Source organism: Trachypithecus francoisi, unplaced genomic scaffold (genome assembly GCF_009764315.1).
Source record: "Trachypithecus francoisi isolate TF-2019V2 unplaced genomic scaffold, Tfra_2.0 Lachesis_group15, whole genome shotgun sequence".
In the NCBI taxonomy this organism is placed as follows: Eukaryota; Metazoa; Chordata; class Mammalia; order Primates; family Cercopithecidae; genus Trachypithecus; species Trachypithecus francoisi.
In genome coordinates this window covers 88,963,727-88,987,274 of record NW_022681460.1, presented here as the reverse complement: position 1 = coordinate 88,987,274, position 23,548 = coordinate 88,963,727, and the positions used below count along the sequence as shown (strand labels likewise).

Sequence of the window (23,548 nt, the reverse complement as noted above, 5' to 3'; positions counted from 1 at the left end):
ATAGAGAAATATGTATATATATATAGAGAGAGAGAGAGAGCGAGAGAGAGATACACTGAACATGTGTCTATGAAAATTAAAACAGTTTAGACTCTGGTATAAAATTCTAATTTAATATAAACTCTTATACCTACAAATAAAAGATCTTCATAGATTAAACAAAAGGACATCAAAAGAAAGAGTTAAATCATAATTTAACTGATAAAGATTTTCTTTTCTTCCTAATTATTCAAGCTCCCATTTTCCATTAAAATATTGCTAATAAATCAGCAGCTTGGTATCCATCTCGTTTCCCATAAAAAGCGAACAGAACTTGTATTAATGTCAGAAATTGAGATTTGAGCAAGCAAGGCAGAAGTCTATGTTATTTCAAATTATATGTGCTGCATCGTTCCCTATACCTTTGCCAAGTTGGGTTGCTAAGCTTCTAAGAATGCTACTGACAAGATGCATGGTCTCTGAGGCATCCATGGAGCAGGCGCTTGTCAATTTTAAGATATAGAAAATACATAAGATTTGCCCTGGAGAAAGAAGAGAATGATCATAGCTGACATATGCTATGTTTTATTTTAAATTTATAATTCATATTTGTATATTATACATTTTCCTGTCCTGTGGATGCATCCACATATGCATATAAACTCCCTCATACATGCTCTCCAAACAAATGTAACCTTATATTCTCGCCCTAAAGAATAATAATGATAATTACCTATCCTTGTTAATCATTAATCTAATCCTTAAAAATAGATTCCTCATTAATTATCCCATACCTCTAGAAAAAAAAAAAAAAACAGAAAATCTAGTGAATGTTCAATCTTAACTAATTCTATTACATTGACAGAGATTCTACATTACAAATTAAGGATACTTCATGCAAGACAGCTTGTCTATTCAGATCTATGAGGAGCAAAGTAAACTGCCAGTGTTGGAGAAGAGTGAAGGAAGAAAAGGTGCAATAGGCTCCTTGGGAAAGAGCCTTAAGTATGGTCCAATAGAAAATAAAAATCAATGCCTTGGGTTGAACTTTCAGATTTGGCCCTATTCTCAATGAAATGAAAGATAAATTATTTCAATTTTATAAGTTCTAAAATACAAGTGACATGCTTGTTTCAAAAAGAATAAATTAAGAAAATGATTTCCACATATATACAAATATAAATTACAGTGCAATGCACTTTAATCTTATATATCTTTTCTCTACCAATATTATGCATTTATTCTTTGAATGGTCATTACGGAAATGAAGTATTATATTTTTGTTACTATTGAAACTGAAGCAGAGAAATTGAGCTCCATTAAAACTTAAACCAGGAGCCTCACTTTGTTCATTCTCTACTTTATACTATAGTGTTACCAACTAAATATTTGTGCCCCCTTCCCCCAGAATTCATGTTAAAACCCTAGTTCTCAAAGTGATAGTATTTGGAGATGAGGCCTTTGGAAAATAATTAGGTTTAGAAGAGGGGCCCTCATCAAGAATCAGATCCAAGAGCACCTGGATCTTGGACTTCCCAGCCTCCAGAACTGTGAGAAATATTTCTTGTTTAAGCCACCTAATATTTTGTAATATCAGCCTGAGCAGATTAAGACATATGCATACAAAAAGACTTCTGAGAATTGGCTTCCAAGCATACTTTCTAAAACATTCTTTGCACGATGAGTGACATTAGATGGAAAGCTAGTTGGAGATAACCTGATCATCCCACTCTATACCTCTCCCACTCTACCACCACCCATACCAGGAGAAACGTCTTCATGATATAACATTCAGCTCAGTTTCTAGATATTTTTTAACCCCAAATATGTTTAACTCCAAAAGCTGATACAATAGCCATTACATTTTCACATATTATACTTACTTAAATGCCCATTATCCTATTTGAAACCACTTGAATATGTGGTTTCAAACAGGATAATGGGCATTTAAGTGTTTGTGAAATGAATACATCGCTTTTGCCTTTTCTGTTGATATTTTTGCTTAGGACATTTCCAATATATTTTTTTTCTTTCTTCATGAAAGTACATTTTTCACCTGAAAAATCCTGAACATTATTTGAAGAGTAAGAATTTTCTCAATTACCTTTTTTCCTGTGACATTGTATCCATTAATTCATTTTCATTCAACAATTATATATTTAATAGTTATCATGTAGGCTCTGAGGACAGAGAGGTAAAAAAAAAAACAAAAAAAAAAAACCCTGGCTTTCACGGACCTTATATTCACTTTTATTTATTGAAATTTCTAGTGGTCTACCATTTTTAGAATGCTTTCTGCCCTTCTCACGTTTGATACAGTTTAAAACAACAACAAAACTAAAATATATACTTTCTTTTAAACTCTGTCCACTTATGAACCTGTGACTGTCCATGGTAAGCATTTAAAATGACTGAGACAGCTACCCAGAAGCAGATCTTCAGAGTCTTTTAAAGTCATCTCTCATACTCTCTTTTGCTATTATACCCAAACCAAACTGAAATTGTACTTCTTTTCTATAACATCACCCAGAAATACCCCTTCAGTTTAAAATCTTGATACACACCTGTCTGCTGTACTGCTATCTTTCCATTCTGGACCTCCTCAGCATGCTACCTTTTCAGGATACTGAAAATATGAAAAGTACCTTTCCTTGTACCAGTATCCCTCAAAATCCTCTAGTGGCATTTTACTCTTCTTAGTTGGGCTCAGTCTTTAGTAGGTGTCTTTCTGAATGCATCACTTTGTGTATCTATTTCTACCTTTTTTCATGCCCATTGAAGAGGCATTTTTATAACTCATACAGAGATCAATTGTAATCATGGTGAGTCTTTAAGAAGTATTTACATTTAGTGAAAAACAGCTATAAAAATAACAAAAAGTCACAATAGTCTATGTTTAAAAGAAACTATCTTTACTTCATCGTTCAATCTGAGAGGTTGTTCTCTAATCACGTTTCCAATTTTTAAATCTGTTTCTGTCCTTATTATTTTCTTATTTATCAATACAAATTTATTAAAAGACAGAAATAAGAAATGAGAAATCGCATTAGAAGTGAGTTGACTAATTACATGAAATGGGCTTGTGCTTCTTCATTCTTCTGGTTGTCTAATTACCTAATGGTACTAAACTCTAGCTAGATCTAAATATTATGTGAGCTCGGTACTTTAGTAATTAAAAATATTCCAAAGTCATCATAATATTTTTAATCACTCTACACATAGTTCATACATTCCCCATTCCTTTTAATAAACTTCAAAAATATTTCTGTTAAATTTAAATTATGTTAAATCAATATATGGGTATCATGAATCTTCATTCAATACACAAAATATGACTTCCTTATTTTTTAAAAAATTAAAATGACAAATTTTACTATATTATATGGATGTTTCTCAACTTATGATGGAGTTATGTCCCAATAAACTCATTACAAGTTGAAAATATTGTAAATTGAAATGCATATAATACATCTAACCTACTGAACATCATAGCTTAGCCTAGTCTACCTTAAATGTGCTCAGAATATTTACATTACCTTACAGTTGGCTAAATCATCTAATACAAAATCTGTTTTATAATAAAGTGTTTGATATCTCATGTATTACATATCACTAGCACAGGATAATATCAACATTCAAAATTTGAAGTACATTCAAATTTCAATAGTTTTGCATCATCATTTTAAAGAAAAATCATAGATTGAACCATCAAAAGTTGAGGATCATTTGTAATCTAATTTGATTAAACATTGGTATGTAGTCATTTTTTTGGTTTTAGAGAGGCCAAATAATGACTTCTCATCATATAATTTCCCCTTAGTTGTAAGACTAAGAAAGAAAATGGATAAGGGGATTTTGCCGTTAACTCAAAAAGAGACTATGTGATACATACAGTAGACAGTATTTTTAATTTAATGCTTACAAAGTATGAGGCTGAACCCCAAATTACCTATAATGGTCTGCCATAGATTTTTTTAAAAACCCATTACTAAGTAAATACTCTGTGAACATGGTTATAGTTTTAGCTTGCACAACCTCTTGGTGACAGCAAAATAACAAGTTATACAGTGGTATATAAACAACCTCAAATTTAATCTAAAATGTCTTCTTAAGGCTTTAGGAGAAATTATCTAGCTCCAGTATTTTACTATTTCTCTTACAAACAATCTTCTCAATGTCCCAAAGCTATGGTTGCTTCTACTGCCAATATTTTAGTGCTCCAGGGGGTAAAGATTTAACTGTCATCCCTGGTTGTCTTTCCAATCCCTGTTTTTCACCTTTACACACCTGAAACACATAAGTCACTTCTCTCATGACTAATCTCCCTGTAAAAGGAACTAACAGTTACCAAATAAACACAGCTCAAAATCCCAGCATTAACTTTAATAATTCCTATCTTTAACCAAGTTCTATCTCCCTGTAATTTTTCTTAATAATGCCTTTTAATATACTATTTCTCTCTATCCTCATTTCTTCCATTCCTTCATAAGTCAAACTCTGTACTTTTTACACTGGGGTTGATAAATTACTACATTCCTTACCTTATATCTCCATTCTTGTTTTATCTCCTGATATTTATTTTCCATTTGAAGCTGGTATGACCATTGTTACCCAAATATACTAAACATACAGTCAAGAATTTCTGACTTGCTTGTCTAGTTTTTCTACTTCTGCCATGAAGCCTTCCTGAACTATCTCATTCCTCAGTACTCTGTCTTCTAAAGACAATGGAGTAATTTTTGAAGTGAGGATGATTGAAGGGCGACATGGGGGTAGAAGTCATAATCACATGGATGCATGTTTAATCTTTTTCCTAACACAATGACAACAATTATAATGAAAAAGATCCATTGATCAGAACCATAAATAGTATTCTCAAAAACTCTGGGGTGGAAAAAACAAAAGGCCTAGCATTACCGTCTTATAATATTTATTGCTTATATGATACATCAGTATGTGAATGCGGCACATTACAAGTACCAACATGGTACATTACAAATATGTTTGATATTATACTGTTATAAATAGTTTTTTAGGTATATGTCTTTTCTTTAGCAGATTATAAGCTTACTATAGAATGTAGCTGTTATTTTTAGCTCCAGTTCATTTGTTCACCAAATATTTATTGAGTATCTGTTACATGTCATGCATTATTTTAAGTACTGAGGTTAAAATAATGAAGATAGTAGTGAAAGTCTCTGTTCTCATGAAGTTTACATGCTAGTGGGGAGATACAAATAAAAAATTAAATTCAGAAAACCAACACACATCAAGAAGGGTAAGTGCTCTAAAGAAAGATACATCAGGCTAAAGGAAAGAGGGAATGATGGGAATGCAGAGTGCTACTTTATATGGGTTGGTCACAAAATCCCTATGTGATAAAGTATCTATTGGGCAGAAATCTGAAGAAAGAAAATATTTATACTACGTGGGTACATGTATTATCTCTTCCTGCATAACATATTACTCTAAAATTCTGTAGCTCAAAGCAACAAACATTTATTATCTCACAGCTGCAGTGGGTCAGGAATTCGAGAGTTGCTAAGCTAGGATGAGTCTGGCCCAGGGCTTCTCATAAGGTCATAAGCAAGCTGTGGGTTGGGACTATGGAATTCTAGAGACAGGAAAGAAGATTTAACAAGAAGGGCATACCTCCTCCTATTTTTGGTTAGAAAAATTCTAACAATTCTACCTACTATGATTCTAGAGAATAAACATAAATTAAAGTAACATCTATTTGATCTAATTGGACCATATGACCTTTATGCCCATAAAATAGGGCAAAAAGATTATTTCAATCTCTGGTTAAATTTCAAGATGGTTTTATTTGGAATTCAAGTAAGCTCTAGGTTAGGATAGTGGTTAGGAAAATCAGAACTATTTGATATCTTTAAATGTATGTAATGAAACAGACTATTCTGCAGGTGGATGAGGATGGCCCCAAATTTTAAAGCTATGTGACCCAAGGAAGACATACAACCCTAACATACATTTGTCTGTTAAGCTATCAGTGAACTTAGAATATCGGATAATTTCTTTTCCTAATTTAACTGTGGAAGAAATGGTGGTTTTGACTTTATTTCATGACTATATTTTAATTATCAAACTAAATAGGTGGTGCTTAATATTATGAAATGCAAATTAGATGTTCTCCGTAAATCAAAGTAACCCTAGAATGGGTAGCTTCCTGCAGCTCAAAATTGGTAGCGTTTCTATTTGGAAAATGCTGAAATACAATACATATTCATTTATTAACTTTACAATGAACAGCCTCACCACCGAGAAACTATGTTTTTACAATATGCTGCTGTTATTTTCATTCTTTGAAAACACAGCTACATTGGGTCAATCTTTTAATAAATGGGATGATCTATGTATTATAATTTGTAATTATATTTCCGCAGGTTAGAATTTTAATTCATTTTTGAAGAAACCTTTTAGAAAAAAAGAAAAGGAATTATGTATTCTAGGGAATTGATTCTAAATGTAGACAATATTCATTTTGAATACAGTAATGATTGTCAAGTGATGACAGTTGTAAGGATAGATCTCAAAAAGTTGGTAAGGAGATTCAAAGTTCTACTTAAGTCAGGCAACAATGTTCAGTTTTTAGAAGGATTATAAAATCAAAAATTAATTTTGTCAAAGAACCATACTTGCCAGCACTGCATCGCACATGTTCTACATTAGCATAGGGAGGCTGCAATGGGTAACAGAAGGACAACGTGGTTGGTGAAACTTAGTGCTGCATTTTGCAGAACGGGATTTTTCACTGTGGTCATTACTTCTTATGTAAACACCATGATCTCTTAGAGATTAAAACTTGGTGAAAATATTGGTGAGGTAGACAAAATTTACAAAATAACCCCTCTTTTCACAGAGAGACCATTACTTTTTTGATTTGGGTAGCAATACTAAAGTGTTTGTTATCACTTAATAACCTCAAAAAAGAAAACCTTGAATTCTGAGATGTCTTTTTGCTCTGCTATCACTTCAAATATAAAAGCTACCATTTTCTCTCACCTAAAGTCTCCACTTAAAACTCTCTTCCCACGAAGCTTTTCACATTCTACTGATCTAAAACCTTATGTAGGAGGCACAGCCCTTCCTGCATTTCCATTGCTACTTTCTTAATACGGCCCATTAGCACTTCTCACAGGGACTACTCCAGCCTTCTGGATTATCCCCAGTCCATTCTCTATGTTTCTATCAGAGTGAGCTTCTAAAAATGTAAAACTGCCCATGGTCATTTCTGCTTACGGTCCTTCTGTGCCCACCTTCAGTTTTGGGGCTGGCACTAAACAGCCTCTCCCTTTGTTCCCTGTTCACCTCTCCAGCATCAGCTGCTGTCAGTTCTCCCACAGACCCTTCACTCTCAATGACCTAAGCTATTTGCAATTCGTAAATGCATCAAGGGACCCTTGGCCATGCTCATTTCTTCCTCTCCTCACAAATTCAGCTCTAGCACCACATTTTCTAGCTCCTATGATTGCACTTATCATACATCATTGTTACCAGTCATTAATTTAGGAGTCTACCACTCACATGGGTGCACATACTATTCGCCTTAAGACTTCTATTTCAAGTATGCAGCTCAGCTCCTGGCAAATATAGAATGCTATTAAATCAACAAATTTATAGAAACCATTGCCGATTTCAGCTTTCCTAATAAAACTAACTCTGTATAACAAGATTTCCTAGTTGCTATGACAGACAATTGTAGAACTGGAGTTTGTTTGATATTAGGAAGACCAAGCAGAAAGAATACATATTTCCACTGGAGGTAGGATGAATAGATGGTGAAATGCAAAATGGTAGAGGCTAGTAATGCTATAATTAGGGAAGGACAGAACCCAGTATTTAGGTTCTATGATAGCCAGTAAGCTAACTCCTGGATGCTCTCAGAAGATTTAGTTGGGTAATATGTAGTTCTGGTTTATTTGGGAAGGCAACAGGGGTGGCAGGGGGAAGGGTCACAGAGTAGAATAACATCGAGCATTAGCAGAGAAGAGATTTTGATAGACTGACATAAACGAAGAAAAAATTGACTGGAAAGTAAAATTGCTTCAAGTACATTTGAAGTGAGTGATGGGAATCCAATCAAAGATTTGAGATACCAGACCATAAATTCAATGGTAGGAAAATTGATTACATCAAACTGAATCCTCATTTTTAAAAAATTAAGGCACTGGATTAGATAAGCCTCATGATAAGGTTACAGTTGCTGGTAGGGAGACCGAAAGTAGGAATATGGTCAGAGGAAAGGAAGACAGCACTACCTGACTGAAGGATTCAGAGGGTAAAGGAGGCAGGGCTCATCTGAAGTCAGATTACTTGACTAGACCTGTCTGGTCCCATCACCTGGCACCCACCTGTGGGTGAACTGGGCAAGTCATTACAAAAACTAAAGATGGACTCGGTGGGATTAGCCTATCAGTTAGAAAGCAGATTTTATTTTCCTGGTGGTAACATTCACTTCAAAAAAATCTGTTATTTGTTTATATTATTATTAAATTACTTCTTCTTGTAATATTCCAGGATTTAAATTTATTTTTCTGAGCACTCATCTCCAACAATATATAATTTGAAGTTCTCAGTCACTGGCTCAATTCCAGAAAATTTCAAAAATCTTGCCAACAAATACAAAGAGGAGTGTTTCTAATTGGTCATTAGAAATTATATAAAGGTAATAAAGTAAAAGACTTTAAATTTACAAACATGTATCAATAACATATTAAGTTAACAAAATTCTTGAACATCAGCTATGAGCAAAGGATTTACAAGGCTGCAGCCACGTCTGATAGTCTATGACAAACCTGGGCAAAGATTCTGTGTTTTCTTGTGGTCATTTTATTTTTGATTTACAATACCTGGCACAGTGACTGGCGTAATAAATGATCATCAATGTTTGTGAAAAAAATTGATTAAATGAATAAATAGTTAATGTAAGTTACATTATATAGTACAGTTATGCAAAAATAATAAAAAAATATGCTGTGTTTGCAACTTACGCAAAATAAAGTTGAATTCACCCAAATATCTAACTTTTAAAGGATAAATGCAAATAGCTGGTAGCTGATTTAAGCACCAGTAACAGAACTGAACACCTAAAAAGTAAATTTTGTCCCAGGTAAGAACATGTGAATGACCCTGATTACTTTGGATCAGCAATCAGATTCACTCACAGATCACTGATTCATGAACAGCACTATATACTTACTTTGAATTTTCAAGTAGCCAGTGTTTCATAAGTGTTTATATTATAAGTACACCCTCAGCCATCTCTTTTTCTCTGGTATGGTGTTCTCATGATTTTTAGCCAGACAAGACTCAAGAGTTTCCTTTATGACTTGTATTATTTTATCAATACATTCTTTTAAATTAAGAAAAAATATTTCTTCATTTCCAGTGATATAGGATTGTTTTTGGTTATTTGAATGGCTAATATGTGCTCATGAAGTCAAATGTATACCTTTTACACAAAGAACAAAGATTAGTTTTATTTTCAACTGAATGTGTAAACGACTTGATATAAACCAAGTATGAAGTGCCTACATGGATTTCTGTGCCTTTATTTATTTCTCATTAGAAGTTTGATAATGAAATGTCCACAAAATCACATGTTTCAAATGGAAACTTGTTTAAGTTTTGGATATTCATCTAATTACAAATGTGCAGAAATTAAAATGGTTGAAACAATTTGACTCAGTTCCTAAAAACCACATGGCGCACGATTTTCTGAAAGATGGGGATGTTAGATAATATGAGACTTTACTGTTGAAAAGAAAAAGAAAATGGCAAACTGAACATTCAGTTTACTATGGAATGCTTGATAAGGAACAATTCAGGAATTAAAAGGTCCCATAGGCTTCATGTGTTATAACTATTTTGCTTTTATTTCCTCAAAGCTTCTTATTTTTCAATCATTCATATGAAATTATTCATAACTGATTTACTGCATTTTACAGGAGTTATTTTCTCATTCTGACAAATATCTTCAAAGCTCTTACAACACAGATACCAAGAGAGGACGTGAAATGAAATGGGACTAGACGGGGGAAAAAGGGCAATGCTCTTAAGTCAAACTGCACAGAGAGGTGAATGGTTCAGTGCATGAATATCTCAAAAATGCCCTTAGAATTTTGCTCTTAACTACAGGTCTGTCAGCAGGCTTTGTCCAAATGAAAAACTAACAAACCAAAGCAAACCAAACTAAACTAAACAAAAATAAAACTTTCCTGACAGAAATTCTCCAATGAATGTCTCTTAGAAATGAGCCACTTTATTAGCTGCTAAGTAACCTTGAGAAAATATTTCTCCCCCGATTCCTTTTTCTTTAACTCTTTATAGAAAAAGAAAAATCCCTCCCCCTGCCTGCCCAGTTTCTTATATCTCAGTTTCAGTTACCTGTGTTTCAATTACCTACAGTCAAACTCGTCCAAAAATAGGTAAGTACAATAAGATATTTTGAGAGAGAGAGAACACAATCACCTTTTATTATACAGTTGTTTTATTTTATTATTAGTTATTGGTTGTTGTGAATCTCTTACTGTGTCGAATTTATAAATTAAATTTTATCACAGGTGTGCACATATAGAAGAAAACATAGTACAGTCTGTATAGGGTTTGTTATTTTCTCTGGTTTTAGGCATACTTGGGCGTCTTGGGATGTATATACCTGTGGATAAGGCAGAACTATTGCAGTTTTCTCCTCTTACCTGATAGGAGCACCTTTGGCTTGTGCTGGTCTCAACAATACGGTTATTGTAGTGGCAGTTTCATTGAGAGAGGCATCAACTCCTTCATAGTCAGGTAAAGTTGGAGCTGATGAGTGATGAATGAGACAAAAAAAGGTTCAATTAATTTATAGTAACATATTATAGGTCAGAATGAAGAGATGATCTTAAGTTAGGAAAAAAAAATTCACCTAATTATCTATAACGTATCTTGTTTTATAGCGTAACATCTCCAAATGAATTTCAACTCTGGGAACTTAAAACATCAAAAGCTAGAAAATCAAGATTTGTTGTAGAAATTTAAATAATAATCTGGCAATTTATGGCACACATTCCAAATATTTTGTGAAGATGCTCTCCTTTTAGTTTCCTGAGACCTTCAAGTGAGTAATGATGGGAGGAAGGGAAGGTAGTAACCGAGAAGATTCTGCAGCAGTGATTATGGAGTCACATAATGAAGATCAGGAGCTATGAACAGCAGGAGCTGAGGTCAAGGGCTGCCTGGTGAAACAGTGTCATTTATGATCTTACAGCGTAGAAAGACCCAGTATTCTTATCCTAATGTTTTTCACAACTCTGATCACAAGAGAAACATATCAAGAAGTGTGGTGAATGAGAATGGAAATCTTAGTTTTTGTTCATCAGGGATATTAGGTGCCAGATTCTTGAAAAGAATAAATTTATAAATTTTTACAATATTTGATAATGCTTAATTGGGGACTGGGATCTTGAGGGGGAGAGTTACTTCAAATAGCTTTGGATGACTTCCATGTAGAAAGCTGTTTAAGAAGTATATACTCAATGAAATGTGTGCATTATCTCTATCCATCCGTTGAACATTTACTGAATATATACTATGTGCCAAGTTTTATGAGAAATGCTATGAATATAAAGACAAAGCATATCTCTGATATTTATAGAATTAAAAGTAGGAATTCACATTTTATGAAAAGAGTCTTAAAACCAAAAAATTATAGCAAAATGTTAGGGGACAAAAGTGGAAGACTATTTGCCAAAACAGTGGTTCTCAAACTTGTATGATCAGAAGCACCTGGAGGGCTTGCTAACACACAGATTACAGCCCCTCTCTCCTAGAGTTTCTGATTCAGTATTTCTGGGGAGGGACCTGGCAATGTTAATTTATAGACACTTCTCAGGTGATGTTGATGATGATGGTCTGGGGGTGGGGGGTCACACTTTTTACATTAGTATTGGCAGTGGAATGATGAAACCAGAAGGCTCAGGGTGTCTAATGATGTTTAAGCCAAATATTAAAAAGAAGGGTAAAAACTCATCAGGAAGAGAAAGGATGAACTAAAATTCTGAAAGAGGAAACAGAATATCTGAAGATAACAAAATATGAAAGGGCATGGTATGTTTAAACAGCTATAAGCTGTTGGCTGTGCTGGGAACTTTGGGTTCATGGGGAGAAGTGGAGGATGGGAGGAGTCATGCAAAGAAGGACCCTGAATGCCAACACCGAGTGGATCATTAGACTTCATCCCGCTGATTATAAGATACAAGACTGTGAAAATATTTAAGAAGGAAATATCTGTGGATTAAAGATAGATGTAGAAATACAGTGAAGATGGATAAGTCTGAAGGTAGGGATACCACTTAGAAAGATATTTCAATAATCTGTTTAAAATACTGTCCAGATGGAAGAAAAGGAGCAGTGACATTAGAAAGAGATTATTATCTGACAGTTTTTTTAGGAAGCAAACCCAACAAATATTAATATAATACATGCACAATATGTAGTATGTATGTGTGTATATATGTGTATGTGAATGTATGTGTGTATATCAATAATTTCCCCAACCACTATGCCTTCAATAACTCGATTCCACTGTCATTTAAATTATTTCTTTTTAAATACTGAGCAATGTAATTACTGGACTCAGGGAATAAATTTAACAATAAATTATCTGAAAAGTTCAAGTAATGCTGAGAATCACACTAACCATAATTTTATTAATCTTAATGTGATTACTAATTGTTCTCAACATAACGTGATTGCAACCAAGTTTTTAAAGTACAATCAAGTACTCATTGCACTTAGGTTAATACATGTGAAACTGAAGTTGAATAATTAAATGAAAAAAACCAGATGGATGTTCTGGTCCTTTTTATAAACTTTATGTTCAACACAAACACAGTATCTGAGCCTTGAGAGACACACATACTCACACACAAACACATTTATGGTTCTCAAAAATTTACATTTGTTCTCAGTTTTGTAAGTTTATGTAAATTTTGTAGCTGTCTCTCTTGAAAGATCTTACTCAATTATAGCACTACTGCTAATTCCAGAGGGTAGAAAACCTATCTCAGTACATTGTAACATCACCAAGTCCTATTTTCTGGTAAAGTGATTCAATTCACATTTTAAATTCATGATTTGTAATGTTCTCAGGAAAGAAAATTGCAATTTTAAAACATTATTATTTTATAATATAATGGATGATATTTTAAATGTTTTTTTATTGGAATATTAAGATAAACAAAATATTCTTCCAAGGAATTATAACTCATAATGGAATAGCTAATTTTATTCATGGTATAAATTTTTAAAGTTTGTATTATATTCAACACATCTGCAAATAACATTTCAGACTCAAAATAATTTGGAAAGTACATGTCTTCCTTTTGCTGCAAATGGTATAGATTCAAAACATTAAAGACATATTTTATGGGTATTAATGATGTAACATTAATATTTGCCATGTAGAACTATAATAAAAATGAACATAAATGAACAAAAAGAATTTACAAAGTCAAAAATTTGTGCTTTTCTACATTGTGTGGCTGACCTTTAAATAATTTATTTTTCAAATTTAACTCTTCAGTTACATATACAATATGTATTTATTTTAGTAATCTTAAATAAGAAAAAACATTATGTAAGCTTTAGCAGATTTAGGCCATATTACAAAGCTAATTCCTTGCAAGAATTTAATCAGGTTTAACTGATGATCGCACTGAAGGAGAAATAAGCTCTGTAAACAATTTAGTCAAATACAAACCATGCAACTGTGAATACAATAGAATGTAAAGTTTAATTTGTTTATCAACCTAAAATTCTCCTGTATGTTCCCATTCTGAAACTTACATGTATTTATGTAAGATTTTTAAGTGTGAAAGAAGAGCCCATATTTGTTTAAAATTATCATAGTGTCAGGGAAAATGAAACAGAAACAAGGTATATAGTACTATAATACTAGAGAAAGGATCTTCTACCATTTTTTTGACAACATTCATTTAGAGTAAAGGTCTGACACCATAGTAATTATCAACTCCTCAAAAGTATCATCAGATCTATTAGGATTTATAATGAATTTTAAAAGATTTTTAATACAGATTTAGCATAAATTTTTTAAGACCACTGTCAATCAAAAGTGACTATTTCAGATGCATTTTGGTTTGGACATATAATTCATATTCAAATAATTCTTTCCAGTGCTTTCAATTATGCATAACTATATTAAAGGTTCGACAAGCAAGATGAACTATACTTGGTTTATATGTGATTCTCCAGGATGTGCCATTATAAACCAATGCCATAATCAATCCTATTTGTAATTTATTAATTTGCATACCTGAGATATTGGTGGTGACATTGATGGCTGTGGCTGGTCCAAAGCCTTTGACTGTGCTGGCTCTTATGAAAAACTGGTACGTGGTTCCAGGGTGGAGATGCATAAAGACATGATGTGTACTGTTCCATAAATTTGATACAGTCTGGGGAGGTCCAGCCACTGGAACTGCAGGATCAAACGATCTTATACTGCTATAGCTGATCTGTTTTAAGAAATACATTTATTACCGATCTGGTATCCATCATAAGAAATTGTAAATAAACTCTTTATAAATAAGGCAGTATGCAAGGGGATCCATGTGGAGTCAATGGTAATTTTTTCTTTTCCTTCTCATGTTGATTTTGTTATTTCTGTCATGCTGAAGTTCTATCTATGTATCAATCAATCGTCTACCTATCTACAGATACACCTGGAGTTATATCTGACCAAACCAATATACACTTATTTTCTTCCACCAAAAAAAACCCACAATAAATTATGCATACATAAAAAATTTTACAGCTATATACTTTAATGTATATGAAACACAGAAAGTGTTCAACAAATTTTTATTATTATTATTTTATTTTTTTTGAGACAGAGTCTCACTCTGTCACCCAGGCTGGAGTGCAGTGGCCGGATCTCAGCTCCCTGCAAGCTCCACCTCCCGGGTTTACGTCATTCTCCTGCCTCAGCCTCCCGAGTAGCTGGGACTACAGGTGTCCACCACCTCACCCGGCTAGTTTTTTTTTGTATTTTTTAGTAGAGACGGGGTTTCACCATGTTAGCCAGGATGGTCTCAACCTCCTGACCTCGTGATCCGCCCGTCTCGGCCTCCCAAAGTGCTGAGATTACAGGCTTGAGCCACCGCGCCCGGCCTTATTATTAACATATTCTATACTTTGTTCAAATTATATAACAAATTTCATGTAAATAGTACTCAAATATGCAAACACAGTTGGAAAATATAACATTGCACTAGTGATTCTCATTTCCATAATTCACTCTGTAGCCATTAGAAATGTAAGCATTTATGCTGTAATCAACCATATGTAGGAATAGAACTACACATTTGTGTAATCCAAACGATTCTTTCATTTCTTCTTTTTTAGTTTCTCATATTTGAAAAGATAATGATTTATATTCAAAGCTGGAATGAAGCTCTGGAAAAGTCAGCTTTAATATCTGTTTTGCTTTTTAGATATTATTCCTTACTCTGAAACAACTGAAATTCAATGACTTCTCCTAAATCACAGTATGATAGGAGTTTCTTAATTTTATAAAAAGGAAAATGATTTTTAAATATGTGATTATTTATTACTATAACCATCATATCTGATAATGACTATCCTGCTTCCCATCAAAAAAACAGCAACAAAAAACATGCATTTTTTAAGAATTTGAAAATTCTAGATGCCATACAAAATACTTATTTATTTTGATGCTTAATTTTGGAATCAAAGAATTTGTAAATTAAAACAAAGGAGAATAATGATTTTAATCCCCTAATCCTCATTTACGTCTTTTCCGTATTTCCCTCTAACTTTTCCTTTCTTTCTCCCTTTTATTCCTTCAATTCATATTTCAATTTACTTCCTTGTTCTCCCAATACCTCATATTGAGTGATGATTCCATTTGGATCCAAGGGTTCTTTCCAGTTCAAGAAGATCTTATTTTCAAAGGATGTTCCTTGAAGAGATTTTACTGGTACGGGACCAGGCACTACAAAACACATGAATTTTTTGTTATGAAAATGCTTACATGAGAAACAGAAAAAGTAAATCAGATAAGCTAGATAAACAGGATTAAAAATAAATATAAAGAAAAATAAATTAAAATGTGTCCTTAGAAACAAAATAAACTATATGACTAGTTCTCTGATTTTACTTTGATATATGGGAATTTAAAGAAAATCTATAAGGTTCTGATGCAGAAAATGTAGAAATGCAAAGTTATTTTTATTCAAAAGAATATTCTATCACCTTAGAGAGCTGCATAAATTATGTAGTCTAGTTTTCTCTGTTGTATACCTCTAATGACATGAAGATCTTATTTGTAATTTGTTTCAAGAATAGAGCTGTATTTCCCTGAAAGATTTTTTTGAAGATTATGTGAATGCCCCAAAGAATCTCCATAAACAAAGTTGATAAAATAAAAAACTACGATAAAATTAACACTCTTTGGTCTGGAAAGCCGAATTACACAGCAATGAATTGAAATGTCCATTAATAGCCAACCTTACTTTTATAGCTATACTTATTAAATGTTCTGCAATTTTAAAAAGGCAGTATTGATTATTACCATATTTAAAGAGTTATTACAGATTGATAGGTTCAAATGTCACTGCTTTAGCCTTTTAAAGGAAATTCACTTTTTCAAAGCTAAGAATTAACTAGTTTATAATGTCAGACTTGTTTAGAACTCAACAATCTGCACAACTCCTTTTGAAGTATCCCCAGCTATGACCATATTTGCAGAACCTTCGCTTCAGTCCTTACTTTCAAATGTCATATAACTGGCCATACCCAATGGCAACAGTGAATGATGCACCAGCATCTATTGACAAAATACCAGATAAAAAATTCTTTGTTATCATGTTTTTTTCTTTTATATATTTTATTTAAATACTTAGCTGCTATTTATTTACATGAATATCCCATTTCTAGTTCTGATGTTTTAAAATATATACTATCTATCCTACTTGGCTCAAAAATGTGTTTCTGTTTGAAAATGTCAACTGAATGTTGGGCAAGCAAAGCATACTTTTTAATTAATATTTTCCCTTAATCTAACGTTTCAGTGAACTTCACACATGACATTATCTAGAAATGTAGTTTCAAAGTATATAGCAATTTTGTGAGGATTGAAATAAATTAAAAATCACTGGATCAAGGGAAATACATTGCATTGTGGCTAGGAGCATCAAGAAATTCCGAATGATATATCATGAGAGCAGGATTTATTTCAATCTACAAGGAGACTATGAATGATATTATGACCTCTGAGACAGGCAACATAATTTGATACATTGAGGAAAGGAACCCACAGTAAACAGAAAAGATGCCAGCACTAAACTTCAGAGGGTATGTTCAAGCCATTGTCAGCTGAAGACTCAGAAGTTAACAGAAGGTGGCATCCGTTCCCTCCCTGTTCCACAGTATCAGCAAGGCTGTGCTGCTGATCCAGGCACAGAGGGTCAGTGAGAGCACCTCTACGCATCTGTGGCTACTGCTAAGGCTGCCATGGGTATTGGTTTGTCTTGCAGGAGTACCTGTTGTTTCCATTATATGCAAATGACATACACTTATGATTATATTGAAGGAAAATGTATTTCTTCATCCTTACATATCTCTCACAGAATGTGGCTAATGGCGGGAAAAAGGAGTAAAATATCCAATTAATGAGTAAATGTTGATTTGATGGCATTGTAATTATAATAACTGCCTATGTTTACCTAACACAATTTAGCCTACAAATACTATAAAATGGCATGGATTTATTTTACTGAACAATGTTCAATAATAGGGATGGTTTAAAATATTTGTATAATGCTGCATTGAAAAAGGGGTAGAATTGGAAAGTATCTTCCCTAGAAGTTTTGTATTTCTATGCTCTTACACTTTTTCTGTTTTGACAATAGAATTCACTACAAGTACCTACAGGTTGCATTTGTAAGAGAAGTTTGTGGGAAAGTTGTGGACAAGAGAGTGTCACGCTACTTGTTGTGTACTTGGATGAACATAGTAGATGAGAGAAGGAACTGCACTTAGATGAACTAAAAAACACACATAAACAGGTGAGGTGAGGTGTGAGCACAAACAAATTAGATTCAGTAACTTTCTACATTTGAAGGAAGACCATGTGTACAATTATAGACAGAAAATGTCTGTCTGTAGCTATGATTTGTGTAAATACTATATGAAGTTACTAAAACCATTATCATGGCAGTCTGATTGCAGGGAATGCCACTTCACATTTCCACATCAACAACTTTTAATGGAAACAGAATGCTGACTTTTGTTTCCCTGCCTGAGAGATTTATGACAGCTGTTTCAGCTACGTTTTTTGGAAGTCTTTTATAATATAACTCTCAAAATGGAAAAGAGGGGGGGAAATAAAATATGGGTGGGGCAAGATTATATTAGATAAGCATTATAGCCTTTAACATGTAACAAATGTATGTTTAAAAATAGCTTTGTAGTCTCAAAAAAATGTCCCCAAACCAGGTCTTTCTGCTGAGCTAACTTCATAACATTGATTTTTATGAATGCTGGAATAAAAAATGAAAACAAAAACTCGTACAGAAAATTCTGTTCATGCATGAAAAAATGTATGCAATAAATTAAATATAAATTCTACCCTAGGGTTCTGGTGGGAAATGGTTCTAGTTTTGCTCTCATGATTTATGGATGTCCCCAGAATTCTTTTTATAAAATTATGTCCTTTTATTAGTTGGTTGATAATTTATTCTATTTCTATGTCTATAGGGCAGCAATAATTTAGTAACACTGACTTAATCAGATCATCATAATCCATCTATCTTTGCAACAACAGATTATGATTTAGGTTTTCTTTCCCTGCTCAGGAACATTAAGATACGTCAAGTATTCTATGTAGGAAGTGAAGCTCACGCGCTGATTTGAAGACGGAGTTACTTGCAAATACTTCATGGAAGAGTTTACATATCAATCATTAAATATGACATATAAAACAAAAAGAAAAAATTATGCTCATAGTAGAAGGGACTAGTTTGTGACAATACTATGAAATAATAATATGAAACTTAGTATCATTAAAACTGGTAAAAAAAAATTCTTCAAATCAGAGATTAAAATAAAACTAGGATTGAAAATGATATTAGAATTCAAAATATTTTGAAAAATAGTTAATGCCATTGTATTTTTACAAAACTATTTTAGATAAAATAAATAGTACAGTCATGAGTTTGATCAATGTAGGGCATAATTTAAAATTCCAAAGCAAACCATTCCTTGATTATTAGTCTAGTCATATGCATACTGAAAAATGCATTTAAAAATTTAATGCAATATGAAAAAGATTATATAAGCCTGGCTGCATTCTTTTGTTTGTGGGAAAGAAGGGCAAACTAACAAACCATATCAAAAAATACCATCAAAATGAATTGTATTACTAGAGAGTGACTGGCTAAAGCAGCACAAAACTATGTAACTGAGTGTATCATTACCAATTAGGACATGATTTTTTTTAAGGGTAGGCAATAAAACATGTGAACATACTTTAATAACTGAAAACATGGACTACAAAGTGCCTAGTGTGACAGAGACCCTGTAACATTTATACCATTTTAAAAGAAAAGATAGAGATCTTTTGGAGCTTTTGAATCTGTACTTATACTTCTCATTTTTATCATGTGCCCATGAAACAATTACCCCTAATCATTCTTTCTTGCATAAATACGCATTGAGTTGTGTGCGTGTGGCAGGGGTAAGATACAAGGATGTTTGTATGTTTATAAATTAGGAAAGGGGTGTTGTTTAAATGTTGTTGCTGCTTCAATTAGGTGCCAGTTCAAACATGGTATCTAAAGTAATTATGTTTGGTTACCTCAAATATGACAAAAGTACATTCATCATAAGTAAGTCTTAGGTTTATTCTCAGAAATTTTAGGACCATGAGTAACTCCATGTATAGTTTCCGAACTATATTGTTTCCTTCAAATTTTGAGCTAAATGTCGTTAAAGGGCTCTCACTTCTCTTATTGCAACAAAAACAGCAAGGCAAATGAAATGATGGTCATTCCCACTTTCAGAGTGGAAGAGTTTGAAATTATAAGTATTTGTAGAAACTATAGCATAATAACCTATTTTATGGCAAGCTAAAAAGACACACCTGATCTAAAATTCAGAACTTGAGGGACCTTGGGAATACGTGGTTATAAAATACATCCTGTTTTATGAAACCCAAATAAAAATGTAGTCCAGCCGGACACGGTGGCTCACGCCTGTAATCCCAGCACTTTGGGAGACCGAGGCGGGTAGATCTCTTGAGGTCAGGAGTTCAAGACCAGCCTGGCCAAGATGGTGAAACCCCATCTCTACTAAAAATACAAAAGTTAACTGGGCATGGTGGCGGGTGCCTGTAATCCCAGCTACTTTGGAGGCTGAAGCTGGAGAATTGCTTGAACCTGGGAGGTGGAGACTGCAGTGAGCCTAGTCAAGTCACTGCACTCCAGCCTGGGGGACAGAGCGAAACTGTCTCCCAAAAACAAATAAACAACAACAAATATATATATATATATATCCCTACTGTCAAGCTACTTAAGGAGAAGTTTAGAGTTTAGAAGGGGGTGGAACCTCACATATCCCTTAAAGCCCTTCATTTAAAGATGAGAACCGACTCCTAATTTAGCTTTGCCTTAGTTTACCATATGGCACACTTTTATTTCTACATGTCTTAATTCTTAAAAGGAAATTTTGAAAGGAAATATCTTACATCTAAAGAGTGACTTATTGTTATTATTAGATTATCATTTGCAGAATTTTTATATGTTTTTGCTAAATTAGGAAATATATTCTCATTCAAATTATAATATACTGTAGTGCTATAACAGGTATGTGAACATTGAAATACTAATATAAATATTTGTTCATATTATTTATTAAGAAGTAACACACATAAATTAGACAAAGTACAGTTTAGTTACTTGGATGGCAACAAGATATATAAAGAACAGCTTGCTAATGTCTAATAAAGGCCATTATATTAGACTTACAGATATGAACTGTTGCTTTCTTTTATATTTATATTCACATAAAACCATCTAAAATGAATAGAAATGGTAAACAGTATAAACAGTATTTTCTTTTTCTTTTTTTCTTTGAGATGGAATTTTGCTCTTGTTGCCCAGGCTGGAGTGCAATGGCACAATCTCAGCTCTCTGCAACCTCTGCCCCCGGGTTCAGGTGATTCTCCTGCCTTGGCCTCCTGAGTAGCTGGGATTGCAGGCACCCACCACCACACCTAGGTAATTTTTGTATTTTTAGTAGAGATGAGGTTCCTTCATGTTGGCCAGGCTGGTCTTGAACTCTTGACCTCAGGTGATTCACCTGCCTCGGCCTCCCAAAGTGCTTGGATTACAGGCGTGAGCCACTACGCCCAGCCCAACAGTCTTGTTTATATATGAGAAAAATAAAAACAGCTACTATTGGTTTATAAAATACAAAAACCTTAAGTTTTTTATCAAATGCATTTTACCAATAGGCAATTTATATAGTGCCATGGATAGTAAAAATTATTTTTGAACCTTTGATTTAAAAAACCCCTTCATTTAGGTTTTTAGTGTAGTTGCCACTTCTGTATAAGAAGAGAGGACAACAGAAGTACATTTCATTGAGTACTTGGATGCTTGTCTGAAGAATGTTAGGTTTTGTAAAAGGCAATTGTTTTCCAGAGTTGACCTCATTAATAACATTTACATGATTTCAGAAACCAATTCAGTATTGGGCAATCTTAAGTAAATCGTAAGCAATCACATTACTCTTGTTAGAGAATTCCCCCTTTTAAACAGCAAAGTATGCGCATACCGTCTTCATCAGTTTGAATAATTGTCTCTTCACTCTCCTTCCTTCCCTCTGGATTGGTTAGGATCATCTTGAGGCTGACATTTGTATAAGGTGGCAGATGGTTCACAACATGCTGAGGGGCTTTGGGGTCCATGTCCAAACAGTCTGCCTTGCTCTCGTTGTGACCATGGAAGTAATGGTAGCAGATAGTGACATTAAAAGTGTGGCAACGCGTAATGTTGTAACCCAAGGATTCCCAGTCCACAGCAATCCGTCTTGCCTGTATTTCAGCAATCTTTAATGTCTTTGGGGTTCGCATAGGTTCTGAAAAATAAATCAAAGTTGCAGACAGCTGTCAATTATATCATGAATAATCTTGGAAAAGTAAAACACCAAGTATAATATAGCATATGCAAATCTAGAAAATGTGGAAGTCGTGTCTGATTTTCATTTGCTTTATTTACTCATGATCCTATTCTTGAAGATTTCAATCAGGGATTAAGATTTAACAACAGGAAAAGAAAAGAAATATAAAATGTCAACAACCCACAGTACTCAGGAACTTGGCAGAAAAATAAAAACCTGAAAATGTAGCCACCATGCCTTTATAGTTATTTCTGTTGTTACTACCCAATTCTCTGCCTTTCTTTTGTCTTGATTGAGCAAGTGAATTAGCTAATATATCAAAATGGATAAGAGTCAACGCATTCTACTTTGTGATTTATCATGTCACTAAGCTATGCTGTATACTAATTATTCTAATTGTAGCAATAATATACTACCATTTACAAGAAATGACACACATATTAATTAACATTAATTATTTCCATAGTGATGTTATTCATCAAAGCAAAAAACAATGGAGAAAAATTACAAGAACATATGTAGATATTCACATTGTCTTCTTTCCTTATTGATCTCTTTCTTTTTCTAGAAAATATTCAGGTCTGACAATGCATTCACTGTCACCCAAACCAAACTGGGAGGTGAATTTTCCATTCAGCTGGAAAATACTGGCAGAACTGAACACTCCAAAGACTAGAATCCATCCCTCACTGCTTCCCAAGTGTATTCTTTCCTCATTCAAGACTAACTTTAATCATCTAGCTTAATGAACATAATTACCCTATGAAAGTCATGGCCATGGCAACATATAATAGTAAAGAAACTTAATGCACAACAAAGACTTTAATTCATAGATTTAACAAAAGGAAAAAAGTCAAGGCATTTCCGATGCCTCTCTTAACTCATTAAAGATAGTCAAATTCTTGCTAAATGGAAATCAGTAGGGAAAATAACACAAAAAAAAGTCTGACTTGGGGGCTTTTATAAATTTTTGTTTTTGCTATTAAAATCACAGTTCTGTAAAAATATTCAGCATGCTACACAGATGGCAAGCCCAAACTGGGATTCTAGTTCAATGTATTTAATGTGCAATCCGAAATGAACTCTGGTGGCCATTTCATTTAAAATCGTAGATTAAAAAAATCTACATACATGCAAATTAATCTTCAGTAGAATCTAATGCTTAGGTTTTAAATGTTATTTGCCAGTCTTATGACTATTCACAGTATCCAGCCTCCCAACTTTACCACTTTCATTTCAGACATTACCTGAAGCCCACAGCCTGGAAGAAAGACATGGCTTTCTAATTATTTTAAAAATCTTTTTATATGTTTAGCTCTATGCTAAGATTTTCCCCACATGACAC

At 33.4% G+C, this 23,548-nt stretch overlaps 1 protein-coding gene across 7 annotated transcripts in view; it reads right to left on the bottom strand.

Moving 5' to 3' along the window:
- Positions 1-23,548, bottom strand: part of PTPRK (protein tyrosine phosphatase receptor type K) — a 572,798-nt gene that overhangs the window by 110,686 nt on the left and 438,564 nt on the right. For all 7 annotated transcript variants that reach the window (XM_033235516.1, XM_033235515.1, XM_033235517.1 and 4 more), the window contains exons 8-11: positions 21,859-22,161; positions 15,906-16,015; positions 14,315-14,516; positions 10,698-10,803 (exon numbers count right to left, since the gene is read on the bottom strand). In XM_033235516.1, the coding sequence (XP_033091407.1) occupies positions 10,698-10,803; positions 14,315-14,516; positions 15,906-16,015; positions 21,859-22,161 (721 nt within the window). The remainder of the gene's footprint in view (positions 1-10,697; positions 10,804-14,314; positions 14,517-15,905; positions 16,016-21,858; positions 22,162-23,548) is intronic.